Here is a 16,901-nt window from a genome sequence, read left to right as displayed (position 1 = left end):
CTAGGGGTAAAGCCTTGCTGGACCTGGTCCTGGCTACTGGGGATGACCTGGTGAAGGGACTGCAGGTCCTTGACCACCTGAACAATAGTGATCACCACCTGCTGGAATTCACTATCCAGCGCAGAGTGTCAAGGGCTTATAGCAAGACTAAAGCCCTTGATTTCAGAAGGGCAAACTTCAATGAGCTTCAGAGATTAGTGGGGGAGGCACTGAGGGCCCAGAAGGTAGAGGAGATGGGAGTCCAGGAGGAATGGTCGTAACTTAAGGGGGCGATCCTCCAAGCCCAAAGGTAACAGTCCATTAGAAAAGCAAGGGGGGGTAAGAGTGCTTGAAAACTCCCATAGCTCAGCAAAGACATTCAGGAATGCCTGAGGGCTAAAAGGGTGGCATACAACCAGTGAAAGGGAGGGGCTATCACCAAGGAGGAGTACTCCTCCTCAGCCCGTGAGTGTAGGAGGGCTATTAGGAAGGCCAAGGTAGAGATGGAGCTCAGGCTAGCATCCAAGATTAAGGACAACAAAGAGTCCTTTTTTAAGTACACTGGGAACAAGAAGAGGGCACCAAGCAATGTAGGGCCCCTGCAAGACTCAAATGGCAACCTTGTGGTTATGCCAGATGAGAAAGCCAATATTTTTAACAGTTTCTTTCCTTCTGTTTTCTTGAACAGGCACCGGGACTTCCCTCCTGCCAGAGGTAGGGACAATCTCAGGGACAGCTCTGACAGGCCTTAGGTCAGTGCAGAGGTAGTTAGGGATCGTCTGGAAGGGCTGGACATTTTTAAAGCTGCAGGTCCAGATGTCCTCCAACCAAGGGTGTTGAGGGAGCTGGCAGGGGTCATCGCAGAGCCCTTGGCCCAGCTGTATGAGCATTCGAGGTCATCTGGCCAGGTACCAGGGGATTGGAAACTAGCTAATGTGGTCCCCATTTTTAAGAAAGGGAGGAAGGAGGACCCAAGTAACTACAGGTCTGTAAGCCTCAACTCGGTCCTCGGGAAGATCTTGGAGAAAATCATCAAGGAGCACATCTGGGGTGGGGGGAGGAAGGGGGCGCCAGCAGGGGAGGATCATGCTCAGGGGCAACCAGCATGGGTTCATCAAAGGCAGGTCCTGCCTGACCAACCTGGTTGCCTTTTATGACCAGGTAACTATGGCTTGGATTATGGTGTCGCCGTGGATAGTCTTTCTAGACTTTAAGAAGGCCTTTGACACTGTCTCTCACCCAGTTCTCATTAATAAATTAAGTGACTGTGGCACTGATGCCTACACAGTTGGATGGGTAAAAAACTGGCTGATGGGGCACACCCAGAGAGTAGTAGTGGACGGGTCCTACTCAGTCTGGCGAGATGTGAGCAGTAGGGTCCCCCAGGGCTTAGTCCTCAGGCCTGCACTGTTTAACATCTTCATCAGCGACTTGGTGAGAGGGCAGCAGGACAAGCCCTATGAAGAGAGACTGAGGGACCTAAACCTGTTCAGCCTCAGCAAGAGAGGGTGAGGGGGGACCTGGTGGCTGCCTACAAACTCATCAGAGGAGGTCATCAGCAAATAGGGAGAGCCCTATTCTCCCCAGCACCACCTGGGGTGATGAGGAACAATAGTAATAAGCTGATGGAGAATAGGTTTAGGTTAGAGATCAGAAGGCCATATTTTACAGTTAGGGTGGCCAGAATCTGGAACCAACTTCCTAGGGAAGTGGTCCTCGCCCCTACCTTGGGCAAATTCAAAAAGAGGTTAGATGATCACCTGTCTGGGGTCTTGTGAACCCAGCATTCATTCCTGCCTGTCGCAGGGGGTCAGGCTAGGTGATCTGTTCAGGTCCCTCCTGACCCTAGCTACTATGAAACTATAACCTAGCACAAAATGCTACTTCTCACCTCCATGCTTCTGATTTGTTTCATATAGGCAAGAGAAAAAGATGACTCCTAAAATTATACATTCTCTGGTGACTACAATAATTAAAGGATTGTGGTAAAGTTGGAAAAATAAGAAACTCAGTCCAACACATTGCTTCCATGTACCAAAACATAAGAATACATTTTGAGGGTACATATTTTGAAAGATTTTCATTGCATTATTTCTTCTACAACATTTTTTATAAGCCAAATAGAGTCACCATTTTACTCTTATTCCATGTCAATTAAGTTTACTCCAAAGCCCACCTGTGATCCATTATTTCAAGTACTGAATACCTGGCTGGTAGTTTGTAAATAAAACTTTGGCCATCTTCTGTCCATATGATTACTTTATCGGCCGATACAAAGTCACCGCCAGCCCAGGTCTGTCCATTCTCACTGGGAACTGAACATAACAGAGAATAATCTCCAGCATCAAACACCTAGGAAGAAACAAATTTATACAAAAACTAAGTTTCCCATGAGTTCACCATTATTTTTTTTTACATATCTGGATAGGGGTTCATTTAATATTCTAAATACCTCTGTTTCTAAGGTGCATTAAAGTAACTTAGCTTACAGCAGAATTTACTGAAGATATTTAGCACATGTATTTTCATAAGAGTCAAGAAAAGTATTATAAAAGTTAAAATGTCTATGAAATGTAACAAGAAACATGATTACAAACTTTATAAATAAGGCATAGAACTATTTTGCATATTTCAGTGCCATACAAGGTAGCCATAATGACTATCCATCAAAGGATTTTTATTTAATGTTCAAACCACAAAGCAGCATTGTCAATGCAGCGAGCCAATAAACTTCTAAAAAATTAAACACACAATGAATTGAGAATGCTAATTGATTTAAAAACAGACTTTTCCAAGCTTCATTTTTGTAAACACTTCACTGACTACTTAAAACAAACCAGCTTCTATTGAAAGAAGCCAACTTTCAATTAACTGGTTTTCCTTACCCTCCAGTACTTTGAGCATACTACCAAAAGAGATCTCTGGGTAAATGCACAGAAGGAAATACTTTGGCAGTTCTGACAATAAATTGGTTTAGACTCCTCTTCAAATATTGGTTCTGTATCCTAAAAGAGAAACAAGTTACATTTAATGACATGTTATATCTAGCATGGTCCCACTTACATCCAGAGTTCTCAAATAGCACTTTATAGACATACTGAGCAATGCAAAGAGCTACAGATGTACAAAACTTCTGTTGGACTACTGTAGTAGCAACATTTCTATGAAGTTTCAAGGAAGGACAAAGTAAAAAAAAACTTTGGCAGGAAATGTCCAAGATTTCCAATTCATAAAAATGCATTCACTGTAAATGCTTTACTAAAACAAATAACTAAGTAAGGGGGGGCATCTTAGCTAAAAGTTCAAACAGGACCAAGTTTATAGATTATGCCAAACCTGAAAAGGTAGCAAGTAAACAGGAAAACAGAAACAAACTATGAAACTATATGCATAGATTAAAGCAACGGGAGCTGTTGGCAACTATGCAAGATTCAAGTATGCAAAGTCTTACACCAGGAAGAAAAATGGAGATACAAAATGTCAGAGATAAAATTAAACTATAAAAATGGTTTTTCACCCTGATATTGTCCTAGTACTACTTTTTATACAAGCAAACTTTAGAGTTAGCACAGAGAAGCAATAGCCTCCAGATTTGTAAAAATGTTCCTAGGAGTACGCTTTTAGGCAGTCCATATTAAAGTTTGAGAACCACTGGCATAATCAGCTATAAAAATCTTACCCAGATTTTTAAGATCACATAGATTACTTACAAGCTTAAGCCCTAGCTAGACATTTTTAAAACTATATTTTCTGACAACGATAAAAAAAGTTCATTAGCTAAAATATAAGAGAAAAAAGGGATAGATAAAAAAGTAAACCAATTAGGAACATTATTTCCTGACACAGCACTTCAGACAACCTGGGTTTGTAACACCTTAAATCACCAGAAGAATTTAGCAGTCCACAATTTCTTTGGGGCAACACTAATTTCAAATAACAAAAATCATATTATTTAGGACATTCCTGAATGCTTGGCAATCCACAAATAAAAGACCCTGCCCTGAAACAACAGAAGAGGTGCAGAGCAAGCACCTTGCAGGGAATCTTACAAAATGACACATCTATGCATTTTCCTGACTCTAGGCAATACCATAAAAATCGCCTTGTTTTCATAAAAACTGAATCTATTAAGCTAATTCAAGGAACAAAGGTTTAAACAATGAAAAAGCAGAAGCAGGAAATGGTGCAGGGGTGGGCACTTATTTGCGTGAGGGGGCGGCTTAGGGAATTTTGGTGAGCTGTCGTGGGCCAGATCAGCACCACCCCACCCACTGCAACAGCTCACCAAAACTCCTTAAGTGGACCTCCAGCCCAAATAATTGCCAACCCCAGGTTAGGGGAACTTAATCTCTGTTACTCCCTTTTCTCTGCACCCCCTCTTCCACTTTTCTCATTTACAGATTTTCTGAGGCCTCTAAAATGGTGATGATGGTACAGTACAATGTCATTATAGCAAATTCTACTTACAAGAAGTTCCCCATTTCTAACATCCCAAGAGCAGGAATTGATTTTTTTTTCGTTATTATGATGCAGCAAATCAACTAGACCTATTACAGCAAACATTCTCTATTAATGAACTTTTCCCCTAGTCCCACAGGGGTTCATCATAATGACTTTTACTGTATTTCCCTATCTAGAGAGTGTTGTTAGGATCAATACATTGAAGACTGAACACACAGATACGATAATGGGATAATGCATAAGTATCTAGGATAGGAAAAAAGCAAAGATTACATTAATCAGTAATTAACTATATAAGTGCAGTTTTCTACAGAGAAAATTTTACAAATGGAAATAAGTTACATTTCAATCTAAGTGACTTTTTGGAGTTAAGACTCAACTTGATTTTAAATTGAATTTTGAATTTTAAGTGGTTTAAAATGTTGAATTTTGTTTTAAATTCAAGCTGCACTCTTTCAGGGATCCCACCATTTCTCTCTAAGATAAACAGTAAGAAAAATGGTACCTTTGCACTGCACATTTTCAGAACAGCCTTTACCCCTTGTGGTGGGAATGTTTTTAATTTCCCTTAAATAAATTGTGAAAAAGTTTTCAATTGGCAATAATTGTTCCTTGGATTAACCTCACTGACTATGACACAAACTCATCTCAATACCAACTGCATCCAGTACACCTGATCGTTCCAAACAATGATTTGGCCACTTTACTAAATGGAAAGGAAGAGTTTCTCTCTGTTCCCTTTCCCTCATCTGAGGGGACACAAAAATTGGATACTGCCCTATATCTATCTGTGACAGAGGTCTCTTTTTGTGGCTTGTAGCTAGTTCTCAGAATTGTTTGTTCCACTAAGCAAGTCAGCTGTTTTCAAAAGCAAATCACCTAACATTCACATGATATCCAGTAAACTAACTGACATCTACTTATTTCAAAACCAAATGCAGCTTTCAGCATTAAAGCAACTAAATCTGAACTAAATATGAAGGCTAACATAAGAGGAATCAGGTGTCCTTACTTCCATCAAGAATGAACGGCAGAAATGTTCCTATTTTAATGGCTGCCATCCAGAGCAAAAAAGGTTTGGGGACAGTTAAAATGGCAGAAATCTACTAACACTGGACTGCTTTTTAAGAGAAAGAATCTATCTTTACTGATTGTTGCCAATTCAGGTGCTAGTAACACAGAAAGGGCAGGATTGCAATCTGTAACAGATTTTCAGCTTTCTAACAGGCGCAACTTACACAAATTCTACCTTTTGCTCTGCATGCTATATTGAAGACTTTCATAACACACTTCCTTGATCTTCTCCAAAAGGACACAATTTCTTTAAAAAAAAAAAATCCCATCTAAAGGAATCTGCAAAATTAGGAGTGGGGTAATGGAGCTAACTCTAAAGCAAAAGGGGTTTTATCAAGAAGTCATTATGAGAGAAGAGACTTCTGGATTCATTTCAAGGATCTGCAACCCATTTACTGCACAATCTTGAATAAACCTGTTAACCCCTCTGAGCATCAGACGTTCCAAAAGCATGTAGGGGGGCGGAGGGGAGAGGGATGGATTTGCTGGAAATCAGCTCTCTCTTTTATTGTCATTTATATTACAAGCTCTTTGGCTAGGGACAGACAGTCCACATAAACCAGTTTAAAGTGATCAGAAACTGATTTAAACCTGTAACAGAACAAAGGTTCAGTGCGCATAAAACAGTTTCAAAATGGCCAAAACTGGTTTAAGATAAACCTTGTTGACTGAAGTATCAGACTTAACTGATTTGTGTCAAACCAGTTTATGCAATGTCTGTCCCAGACTCCTTCTTGGTTTAAGTTAAACCAAAGGCCCCCAACATCCCAGATGCTTTGCAGCCCTGGGCAGGGCTGGGCTGTGCTCCAGAAAACAGGGCTGGCCCCACCCCTCTGCTCCCTGGCCAGAGTTCCAGAGACTGCAAGAACAGCAGGGTCTACCTGGCTTCCCCCCGCCCTACCCCTACCCCCACCCCTTGCTGCTCAAGCAGGGATCCCCTCTCCCTCCACCTCCCAGAGCATGGATCCCAGCCCCAGAAACCCTAGGCATGTGGTATGCTACCTAATGCTGAGAGGTGTTTGTGGGTGGGTCTCCAATTTCACTGGGACAGGCAGACAGAACAGTATCAATGTCCGCTTAGGGCTTTTTGGAGCTAATCAACAAGTCAGTTGGTAATGTCCCACTAGTTCCTTCTTTGGAAAAAAGCTCTTTAAGAAGATCTTGAACTGATGAGACACCTTTGTTTTGTTGATGGGCTGATAAACGCTGTGTTATCAGGCCTCTACTGACTCCCTCACCTGTCTGGTCTGCAAACAGTATGAAGAAGCAGGGAGAGGGAGATTGTAAAGCTCAGTATGATCAACAGATGTACACACTGTATGCCCCTCTTTGCCTTAGCGTGCTAGCCTGGGGCTGGGGTCTGGCAACAATCCCACACCTTGAGCAGCAAGTAGGGAAAAGCCTGGGACAGTGTAGGGAGAGTGGGGATCTACACCCCTCCCTAATCAGAGCATCTTGCCAGGGCCTGGCCACCATCCCCCGTCCCCCCAGCTCTGCGCTATGGAAGGGAAGGGAGGGCTGCTTTGGCACCCACCAGCTTCTAACTTGAGCCACTGCAAGCATGTGTCTGCATTTCTTCAGTCCACAGGGAATGACTGTACAGTTGCAAACTGGTTCAACCTAGGCAGGTTAGACTAACCTGCAAAGATTGAATCAATTCCGGCTCAGGCTTTTTGAATGTCTGTTCCTAGCCTTTGAGACAGGGAAATATCTATACATGCTAGGTGATGCTGTATGCACAGTATGGTATCAATCAGTGCAGTCAGAGGTGGGCTGGTGAGTGGGCACTAGGACCCAGCTGGCTCTGCCGCTTTTCACCCTATCACCTATGTTGGGAATAGTGCCTACCACCAGCATGAGGAAAAGCGCCCACCACTGATGCTTTTCCCTGCACCCACTGGAGAAAAGAGGTAGCAACAGGTACTTTCTCTCTGCTGGCAGCAAGCGCTTTCCCCATGCTGGTGGCAGGGAAAAGCACCCACTGCTGGTATGGGGAAAAAGTGTCTGCAATTGGTGCTTTCCCCTGTGCTATGGGTAAAGTGACTGTTGCTGAGTCCCCATGTCCATGAAATGGATCAAAACGCTTCATCACAGATTGCTGACCCTTGGGTTAGAACACTTTCAGAAGCATACCCTGCCCATCCAGTCCCATTCCAGTTAGGAGCCAGTAAAGTCATCATTGGAGTATGCCCTGCTGCACTCAAGCTCCATGTCCAAATATTTGATGTGAATAGTTTTAAAACCAACAAATGTCACAAAGAACAAACTTAATATTAGATGCTTTCTAGACCAGCATTTCTCAACCCAAAAGTGAATCGCAGTAGTATATAAAATGGTTGCGAACAAACTTTAAAAGTGGATCCTCTCCTTTAAAGGAGAAAAATATGGGAATCTGTGGCTTTTCCCTTGCAGGCTGGCAGAGCTCCAGCCTGCCAGGGGCTGCTTAGGGCTCCCCATGCCCTACACCCCCTGCCCCACACACTGGGGAGGTGGTGCTTGGGGATAGGGGGCAGCAGATTAGGAGTGAGGGGCACTGGGTCAGGACTGGCCATTTGCGTTTATAAATGGTCCTGGTACAAAAAAGGTTGAGAGCCACTGCTCTAGACTACATTAAGTGAGACTTCTGAAAAGGGGGCATAAGTCATGGCCAGAGAAAAGTAACATCTGAGGGAATTTCACAGATGATTTGAGGACTAAGGGAGCTTTTACTGGTAAAGCAAATGAGATCAATCATTTCTGCTAGTTAACTGAAAGAACATACAAGAAGGGCTGACAAAAGGAAACCTCTTTATCAAAACATAACACAGACAAGGAAAACTTATGGGACTTAACAACATAGAGGCCATGAAAGAGTCACCCTAAGTTAGATGGGATGGGGAAGTACTGTTCATACTTCATGGAATGTTTTATATCCCGTGAAGAAATCTGATTCAGAGACTCTTTTGCTTACCTGAATGTGACTAACTTCAGAAGTTACAATCCATACTTTCAGAATACCAGTCACTGAAACTGCCACAACAGTATCCTCTGGGGAAAAAGTACAATAAAATGAAAGAGTTTGTATAGTATTAACATTATACATTTGTAAAAAAAATATGCTAAAGTTAGGACAATACTAAAGTTTATTAATAGATTCAGAGTATTTCTTCCATATTCAGGTGATTATTTTAGAATTATCAAACCACAAGCACAGAAAACAATACAGTAATTTCACTTTAAAAAAAACAAAACATACATACAATCATTGCATACTTAGAAAGCATACTGGAAAGGAAAGAAGATCAAGAAGTGGTTCGTTCTGTCCTAAACCTACATACACACCAAGTTCATAATGGCTGTGTCAGACACCATCCTTAATGGCTCATGCAGATAACAAAAAATACATTATGAGAAGCTCCACAGCATCCCAATAAGCTTTTTCAACCCAGAGCACAGAATCCTGTCAAATTATCAACTACAATCTTTTAAACTGCACCACCACTCCTAGAAGCAATTCTGGGAAAGGATGTAAGGCTAATGTCTAATGTAAGACTAAGCAGTAACTCACATTCTGCAGATACTCAAAATGAAAAAGCCTCAGTTTTATAGACTGCTAAGCCTGTGCCTTTCACCAACATTGTATTCGCTCACTCCCTCTTGCTCAGAGGATAACAAAGCCCAGGATTTCTGTTTTAAAAAGAAGTAGATCTTGATGTTCTAAACAAACTGGGGGGCAGCAGGAGGGAGGGGAGAAGCAGGCGTTTTCCTTCCTCAGGAAAAAAAAAAAGTTACCTTGTGTTCTGTGGGACCTAATAATACTCATAGAGCTGATCCAGTCAGGAGAAATCTTTGACACTAAAGAATATAGGACCTCAAGGCTGGTAGCATCCACAACAAGAATTTCTGGATAATGCCCATGGCATAGCAGCCTCCCTTCACGTTGGGTCCCAACTGTAAACTGATAGAACTGTGTTATTAAGAAGAGAACGCATAGTTAGATGCCACATAGGACACGAGCAAGTGCATTTTGTGTATATTTTCTTAAGTGAAATTCCTAATAAACTGATCACTTAGCAAAGACCAGCTAGATGGCTATACATCTTTATTTCTTTTGAAACTGCTTCTTCCTCTACCCTAGTATGAATTGTGGTACAACATCACATTTAAAAAAAAAAAAAAAAAAAGAAGTGACTGACAAAATAGTATAATTGAATCATTTTTACAGTCCAGCTGATCCCCGTGAAAAACAGTGCTGCTTACCTGATAAAATAAAACATTATCTCAAAAGCCAAACTAACTGCACCTATTTCAAGCTCTAAGGTATTTAATGATGCAGAAATAAAATGCAAGGTATATATTTGTGCCATTCAGTAGTTTCTAAACTGGAATTCATTGAATGTATGAAATGAAGAGTGAAATGATTGCTCTAACATACAAATACAATCTAAAAATCTCTCAAACATTTTAGCTCTTATGTAAATGAAGTACTAACCTGTATGCCAGTGTGTGTGCAGGCTAATTTAGTAAATTCTATGCATCTCCCATCATTCACATCCCAGAGACACATCTCCCTAAAATACAACAGGCAATTAACTCCAATTCTACCCAGACATGTCATTTCTCTACAGACTTGCAAATTAAAATGTCATTTTGGTTGGTGGGAAAAAGGAAGTGTCATCCCAAATGTTTAGTTTGAATAAATTACCTTCCTTTAAAATTTCCCTCCCATTCTTAGGGACTTTTTTCAATCCATAATCATCCGCAAGCCTGTTTCTTCAACAAACCTTGAACAGCTCCCACTGTGAGAAGCAGGAGCAGGCGGGGGGCTTTTCCCCGCTGCTGCAGTCCTTCCCAACCCAAGTTTTCCCCAGACAGGGATCATCCTGGTCTTGGGAAGGCACAAACAGCAAGGGAGGGACAAGGGTGGGGTTCCAAACTAAATATCTGCTTCCCCTCCCAGAACCCACTAGAACTGCACATTTGTACACAGCCTAGGCTATAACTGAGGAAGTTGAGATGTAAAACAATTTCTACTTTAATTCATTCTCAGTACTGAGGTCTGTGCTAAAGTAAACATTAAAAAAAAATTTAAGAACTTGTTTTTATAATAACTTGTTTCTGTGCTCAAAGAAACCTAAGGATGAATTATGCAAAATTCCCTCAAGAATAGACAGCTGCTCCTGTCGAAAGGACCTTTGTAAAAGCCTTTCAGGCAGATGAAAACTAACTGGAAGATAGCTCAAAGAGAGACGGTGACTGTTTCTTGTGAGTCTTGAGGGATTTTGGTGGGAACAAGAGATGAGAAAATATAAATCCTCATAGTCAAATCCTTAATGGTCAAAAAAAGCCATATTGTGCTGTTATAACTAAGACAAACAAACAACTAAACTTGATATTTTCTATGAACACTGACCAAAAATAGTAGGATACTTAAATGAGTAGCGTCCCCTTTTTGATCCTAACAGACTTAAGTGGGTTGAAGCTGACACATTTGGGTGGGTTGACGCTAGTGCCTCAAAGCCAGGTCCAATGTAGTGGGCCTTGGCAAGCCAGCCTAGTGAGATTAAAGGGACAGAGGCGGAGTAGGCTGAGGCCCCAGAGATAACATCCATGCGACGTCTAAGAGGCGTGGGGCATGGTGCAGGGAAGGTTTGTAGCCACACAATTAGCCCATAAGACTTGAGGTGTCCTGTGAGGTACTGTCTTGGAGTGGGCCCCAGCAAGGGGACAGAGGACCAGTGTGGCCTAGTGGGGTTCAGTGGGACTGAGGCTTCACAAAGGCTTGTGGGCAGCCTCCCTATTTATTATTTCTACCAAGAAGGCATAGCAGGCAAGATAAGAAGGTGCCCCTAGGGCAGAGCTGGTACAGTCACAAAGCACCAGGGGATATCACAGCCACCCTTGGGATCCTGACCTGTTACATTAAGCTACTCTTTTATCTGTTACCTAAGTCAGAAGCCAAAAAATTGAACGCATTTTAACTATTTCTATAGTACAGTATTTTTTCTTAATTTCTAGAAAGTTTACCAACTTAAAATCTAGGACTAAAGTAGTTCAAATACAGGAAATGCATTTTACTAGTATATCACTTGTTTTTGAGGTATACAATGTTTTTCTTTCCAGTTGCTATACCATGATTTCTTTTAAATTGGTGCATTGCTTACATTACATGGCAAATTTTCAGCTTGCCACCACTGAATTTAATCACATGACTAGAAATTCCTTTAATATCACCAGGATTTGTGAGATTAAATCCTTCACATTTTGATGACAAATTATCCCTGTTAGCTAGAAATAAATTTACTTTAACTTTATATCTGAAGTATCAGTTCCCATAATAGACAAGAAAAGCTTCAATAGTGAATGAATGTGAAATTAGTAGCAAATATAAATAAGATGATAAACTTAAGAAAATAAATGGAAAATACATATTTGTCAGAAGAAGATGAACCCCAAAACTCTATATTGGAACTTCATCCTGGTCGTATTGAACCCACTGAGAGTGTCACCATTGACAAAAAGAGGGAAGATGAGTAAAACAGCTTCCTCTTGATAACTCTGATTTCAAGTGGTCTCCCAAAAAAAATCAATGAATAGATGCTATACAATGAAAGTTAGATTTGGTTACGTTGCAAAGAAAAAGCAGCAGCCACTAAAATAGGTAAAGGTGACTGCTGGCAAAAAAGTTCAAGAATCAAGTTCTCAGACTGGCTCAGAATAGTATAAAACAGGTTGGACAACAGACTGGATAAGGGGTCAGCAATCTACGGTCTTACTGGTACAGGGCAAACTGGTGGCACAGAACTGTGCTGTGCCACCCATCCCCTCTGTTGAGCCTGCTGCTCCATACCCTTTTGCATACCCTTGCTGCACAAGGGTTAGAGATCAATGGCAAATGTAAACTTGGGCAACTGGCTGCTCCAGAAAAGAAGAGACCTGTGGCCTTCAGAGAAGGATTGGGTTGCAATGTGGTAGGCCACATGGGCAAAAGACTGCTGACCCCTGACCAGATAAAGACACTACAAGAAACAAACCTACAATGGAAAACGATGACCTACTGTCAGTGACCTGATCTCTCTCCCATCTCCAATTTCCATTAGTTTTTAATCAATCAATCAGAAAAGGAAAAAAACAACAACAACAAAACCTCACCCGCTTTCAGATGCACTCACTATATACTGTTTTTCACTGGAGGCAGAGGCCTTGGACAAACAAGTAATTGAAGCTGTGTGACCAAACAACAGAGCTCTGGGATTAATCTGCAATCAGAAACAAAGTATACAGTAAGTAGAGTGTATGTACTAACAAAGCACTTAATCCCTTAACCAGGAAAAAAATGGTTTCCAAAGGTTTAAATAAATATTACATTAGACACACATATTTGTAGCACATGTATGGAAACAATATTTTAAAAGAGAATTATACTAGGAGTTAACTATGTGAAATGCTGGTCTGTTATGCAAGAGAACCAGTTTCCAACAGGGGCTGGATCAAAGGTACATGTGAAAGCTTTTACTCAACTTGTTCTGCCAACATTTTGGATCACTCCCATATTTGTATATATCAAAAGGAGGGATCATGCTGTATTGCTATAAGGATTAATGCATTACTTATTAAATCAAGTCAGCATATGACTCTCTCCAAAATGAGTTTTAAAGATTAAACAAAGAAAAGCTAGATCACAATTTATGAAAGACCATCCTTTGTTTATGCCCTGTAGTTATCATTTCCTTTGATAAACTACACCTCTCCGCAGTGCTTTTTTATCATAGGCACTTGCATAGCATATATGATTTCTGAGGCATGGGTGCAGAAAGCAAATCCCTCTGAGTTTGGGAACTGCATGTATGCAGTATAGTTTGCCTAATGTATGGTACTGCTTTTGTTAAAAAAATCATACTACTTTTCTCCTTCACAGTTTGGGACTTTCTGCATGCAAATAAACCACTATAAAAAAAACCATAGGAGCCGATTTAGGATAGACACTTGCAGCTTTCAGTTGAAAGCCAGAAATGGAAATATGCAAGCAAGCAATCTCGTTGTAAGCAACCTGGTAGCCATCTTTCCAAGTCAGTTTCTATGGAAACTGACACCAAACAATAAAAACACCAAAGTATTTTTAAAAACTTTAACACAGGTTCCTGAAATCAGGTGCTCATTTTTACTGGTGGCTACTGTTGGTTTGAAAGAAACATAAGCCTATGGCTCTGGTGCCTAGAAACATCATGAGAAGAAGGAAAATAATGACTTTAAAAATTAATTACCCTTGCTAACATTAGCTCATGTAGAAAAAAGACTGGAAAAGCAACTGAAAGAACTGAGAACAGCTATAGTTGAGGCCAGTATTTGCTTGTTCCAAAAAGTGACTAAAGGAGAAGGGAAAATGCTTCTCTCATCCATACCTACACATTGATAGTTCACATCAAATTGATCTAGCAGTTCTCTCCAAAACCTAAGACCAGGAAATGAGTGATTGCAACATGTCATATTTCAGCTAGTTTCAACAATTTTCCATGTTACAATTTTGTACTTGAACTGTTCCTACAATGACAACATGTAAAATGGTGATATTCAAAGTCTTAATTCTGATTGCGAGGCATGAAATTAAAAAGCACGAAATTATACAATGAGTAAACTTAGTTTTGTTTTGCTCTGTTCTATTTAATGTTTAAAAAAAGCTTGGAACTTAAGGTAACTTCATTAAAAACACTACAATGTAAATTAAGCTGGCTACTGGGGTACTTATGACAGCCTAAACCTACTGTATCATGGTGAACTGTTCATAATGCAAAGCATTTTGGGGGAAAAAGGAAAGAGGGTAGAGATGAAAGAGCAAATGTGAAGGATAAAGTTATTAATCAGAACTTCTGATGCACACAGTTTCAACTCACCTCCAGATTTAATGAAAGGTCCCAGAGACATATCTGTCCATCATGGCATCCTGTGACAATCATTGACACATCATCCATTAACAGAAGGGTTGATATGCAGTGCGTTGGTGCTTTGCGACCCCAAAGAACTATAGGTAGAACAAGGCTATTTCCTGCCATTTTGCTTTCACACCTGTAAATTTCATCAAGATCATAAATATCAAAGATAAGGTTTCATACAATTGTGTCATTTGTTTTTAGGTTGCAACTGCTTAGCCCGATATTCAAAAGTCACCTTGCAATTTAAACCAGAAGAACCCCAAACCATAAATAAATTACCTGTGCTCCTCTGTAATTCTCAGTTTTAAGAACTGAAGAAACTAGAACGGAGACAGGGTTCATTCATTTACTAGTGTCATTTCCTCTACCTGTCTCAACTGCATTTTCCATTATTTCTAGAGATTGTAAAATAAAATTCTGAGATAGGCAAGTATAACCTGGGTCTCACAGCCCCCAACACCAGCATATAAAACTACCATCCCCCTGGAAGGCATCAAGTTAAGAATTAACTGCTCTCTTGTTGTTTAGTCAGTGGCTTTCTCAATTTTCTACCCATGCTGGCATAACAGGTCGTGTACGTGACCTCTCCTGTAAAAGAGATGGGAACATGAAGCAATTTTTAGCACTACTTCATAAGAAGGTTACAGGAGTTTTTCCATAAGGAAGACAGTAAAAATAGTAGTTATATCAAAGTGTAGTTTAACACTACAAATACTTTCTTATTCAGACTTGTTCCTTAGTATGCAACTGAGAGTATAATTATGGTCATATTTTTTCTGTAAAATCCTTACTGTTTTTTTTACTCATGTTATTCTTGCAATTCTAACAAAGCTATTAGAGAATGGAATGGATTCTGGTTTGCACATCTTTAACATAATGTTTAACCAACTTCTAATTGAAGGCCCAGTTCTTCTCCTATTAAGTGTTGTACACTTGTAACCCAGGGGAAAATTTTACCCTTGGAACTTCATTGATGATACTGAAACATAAATTGTAAGGTGACTTTTGAATATCAGCTAACCCCAACCCCAGCTGACTGTTGGCTGATTGTGAGTTGGACTCAATTTTGTGAGGTCCCTTCCAGCCCCCAATGTCTATACACCAGAAATAACTGTCACACATTTGCCTAATTTTAAGCTATGGACAAGCATTATATCTCTAGCACTGAATATGCCCTTTTAGGGGCACAAGAGAGAAAGTACAGGTATTCAAGTGGCTCATGATGAGAAAAATGTGACAACTCCAACCAGAAAACATTAGCCATTTCAAACAGCTATTTCTCCAGAGACAGAAAAAAAAACTTTCTAGCACTGTGTGCAACCCCTATACACTTTCAATGTATATGATAAGGATCCCTAGGACCACAAGTATCACAGGCCACTCACAGATGTTCCTTAAAGGCATGATGGGATCTGATCTGTGATCACAATCGCAACTCCTGATTGATTTGAGCGTGTAGCCAGTTATTATTTAAGGCATGATTAACCTATTAATCATATCTTAACTGTAATGTGTATCGGGGCCCTGGAGTCCCCCACTCTCCTCTCCCTACTCTGAGGGGGAGGGAGTGAGAGCTCTGCCCAGTATCATGCTGACAGGGATTCCCACCACTGCTGTCCCCTGCCTGGTCCTGCCAATCAACTTATCAGTATGCCCAGACAGGGGAGCTCTGTTAGGCTGAATTCTCAGCACTGTAATTGAATGCCTGTCCATACCCATAACAGTAATACAAGTATGGTACAAACTAAGGTCTCTGAGTTTGCATGGCCAACAGTTAAAAGTCTATCTATAAAAACTTGGCATTACAGGTTTCCAGTCATTTTTCAAAACAGAATCACACTTGCAAAAGAACACATAATAAGGAACTACTATTTGGGCACAGCTACACATTGTTGTATGGTGCCTTTCTTACTGCACCATCATGTTACTTAATGGCTGTGCACAGTTATTTTTGGCCACTAAGTTGCCGTAGCAATGCACTATAACAAGGGAGTATGTTGCTATGGAAATATAGTGGTGGCATCGCGGTTTTTGCCAATGGATGCTACAGCACCATAGCATCTTGTGTTGATGCGCCCCTTGTGTCTTAATTAAATTAGATTAGTCTGGGTCCATAATGATGCACTATGATCCCATCATTACTACCGACCTACTATTGCAGATACTACCTAACACCCATTTACTTTTGTGTGCCTTAAATTTAGTATTTTATTAATGTGCTATATACAAGAAGACACATCATCTGAACAAATCTTAAGCTTGTATAAATCAATGACTTCTTGGTGGTGGGAAGAAAATACCATGCATTCTAAAACACATTTAGAACGCTTAACCAACAATTACTTTTAGCCTTAATATTGCTACACATTTGCTCATCACTTTGAAGTGTTTATAATCACACACTTGAAATCAGTCATAGTTAAATCAGGCTTAAGCCGAGTTTGTCAATTTCTTTCCAGTTCCATGGAGAGCAAAGGA

The 16,901-nt window shown here is 40.5% G+C and overlaps 1 protein-coding gene across 3 annotated transcripts in view; it reads right to left on the bottom strand.

The window, feature by feature from the left end:
• The window catches only part of WDR7 (WD repeat domain 7), a 301,904-nt gene that overhangs the window by 272,630 nt on the left and 12,373 nt on the right, over positions 1–16,901 (bottom strand). The window contains exons 2-8 of one of the 3 annotated variants that reach the window (XM_090037845.1): positions 14,385–14,556; positions 12,646–12,752; positions 9,986–10,064; positions 9,286–9,460; positions 8,465–8,541; positions 2,865–2,984; positions 2,156–2,331 (exon numbers count right to left, since the gene is read on the bottom strand). In XM_090037845.1, coding sequence (XP_089893971.1) covers positions 2,156–2,331; positions 2,865–2,984; positions 8,465–8,541; positions 9,286–9,460; positions 9,986–10,064; positions 12,646–12,752; positions 14,385–14,543 — 893 coding nt within the window. In that variant the 5' untranslated portion in view covers positions 14,544–14,556. The remainder of the gene's footprint in view (positions 1–2,155; positions 2,332–2,864; positions 2,985–8,464; positions 8,542–9,285; positions 9,461–9,985; positions 10,065–12,645; positions 12,753–14,384; positions 14,557–16,901) is intronic. The other 2 variants (XM_090037847.1, XM_090037846.1) reach the window with 2 other exon arrangements.

This window comes from Crocodylus siamensis, chromosome 3 (genome assembly GCF_052110815.1).
Source record: "Crocodylus siamensis isolate JL-2025a chromosome 3, ASM5211081v1, whole genome shotgun sequence".
Lineage (NCBI taxonomy): Eukaryota > Metazoa > Chordata > Crocodylia > Crocodylidae > Crocodylus > Crocodylus siamensis.
This window is presented reverse-complemented; position numbering and strand designations above follow the sequence as displayed.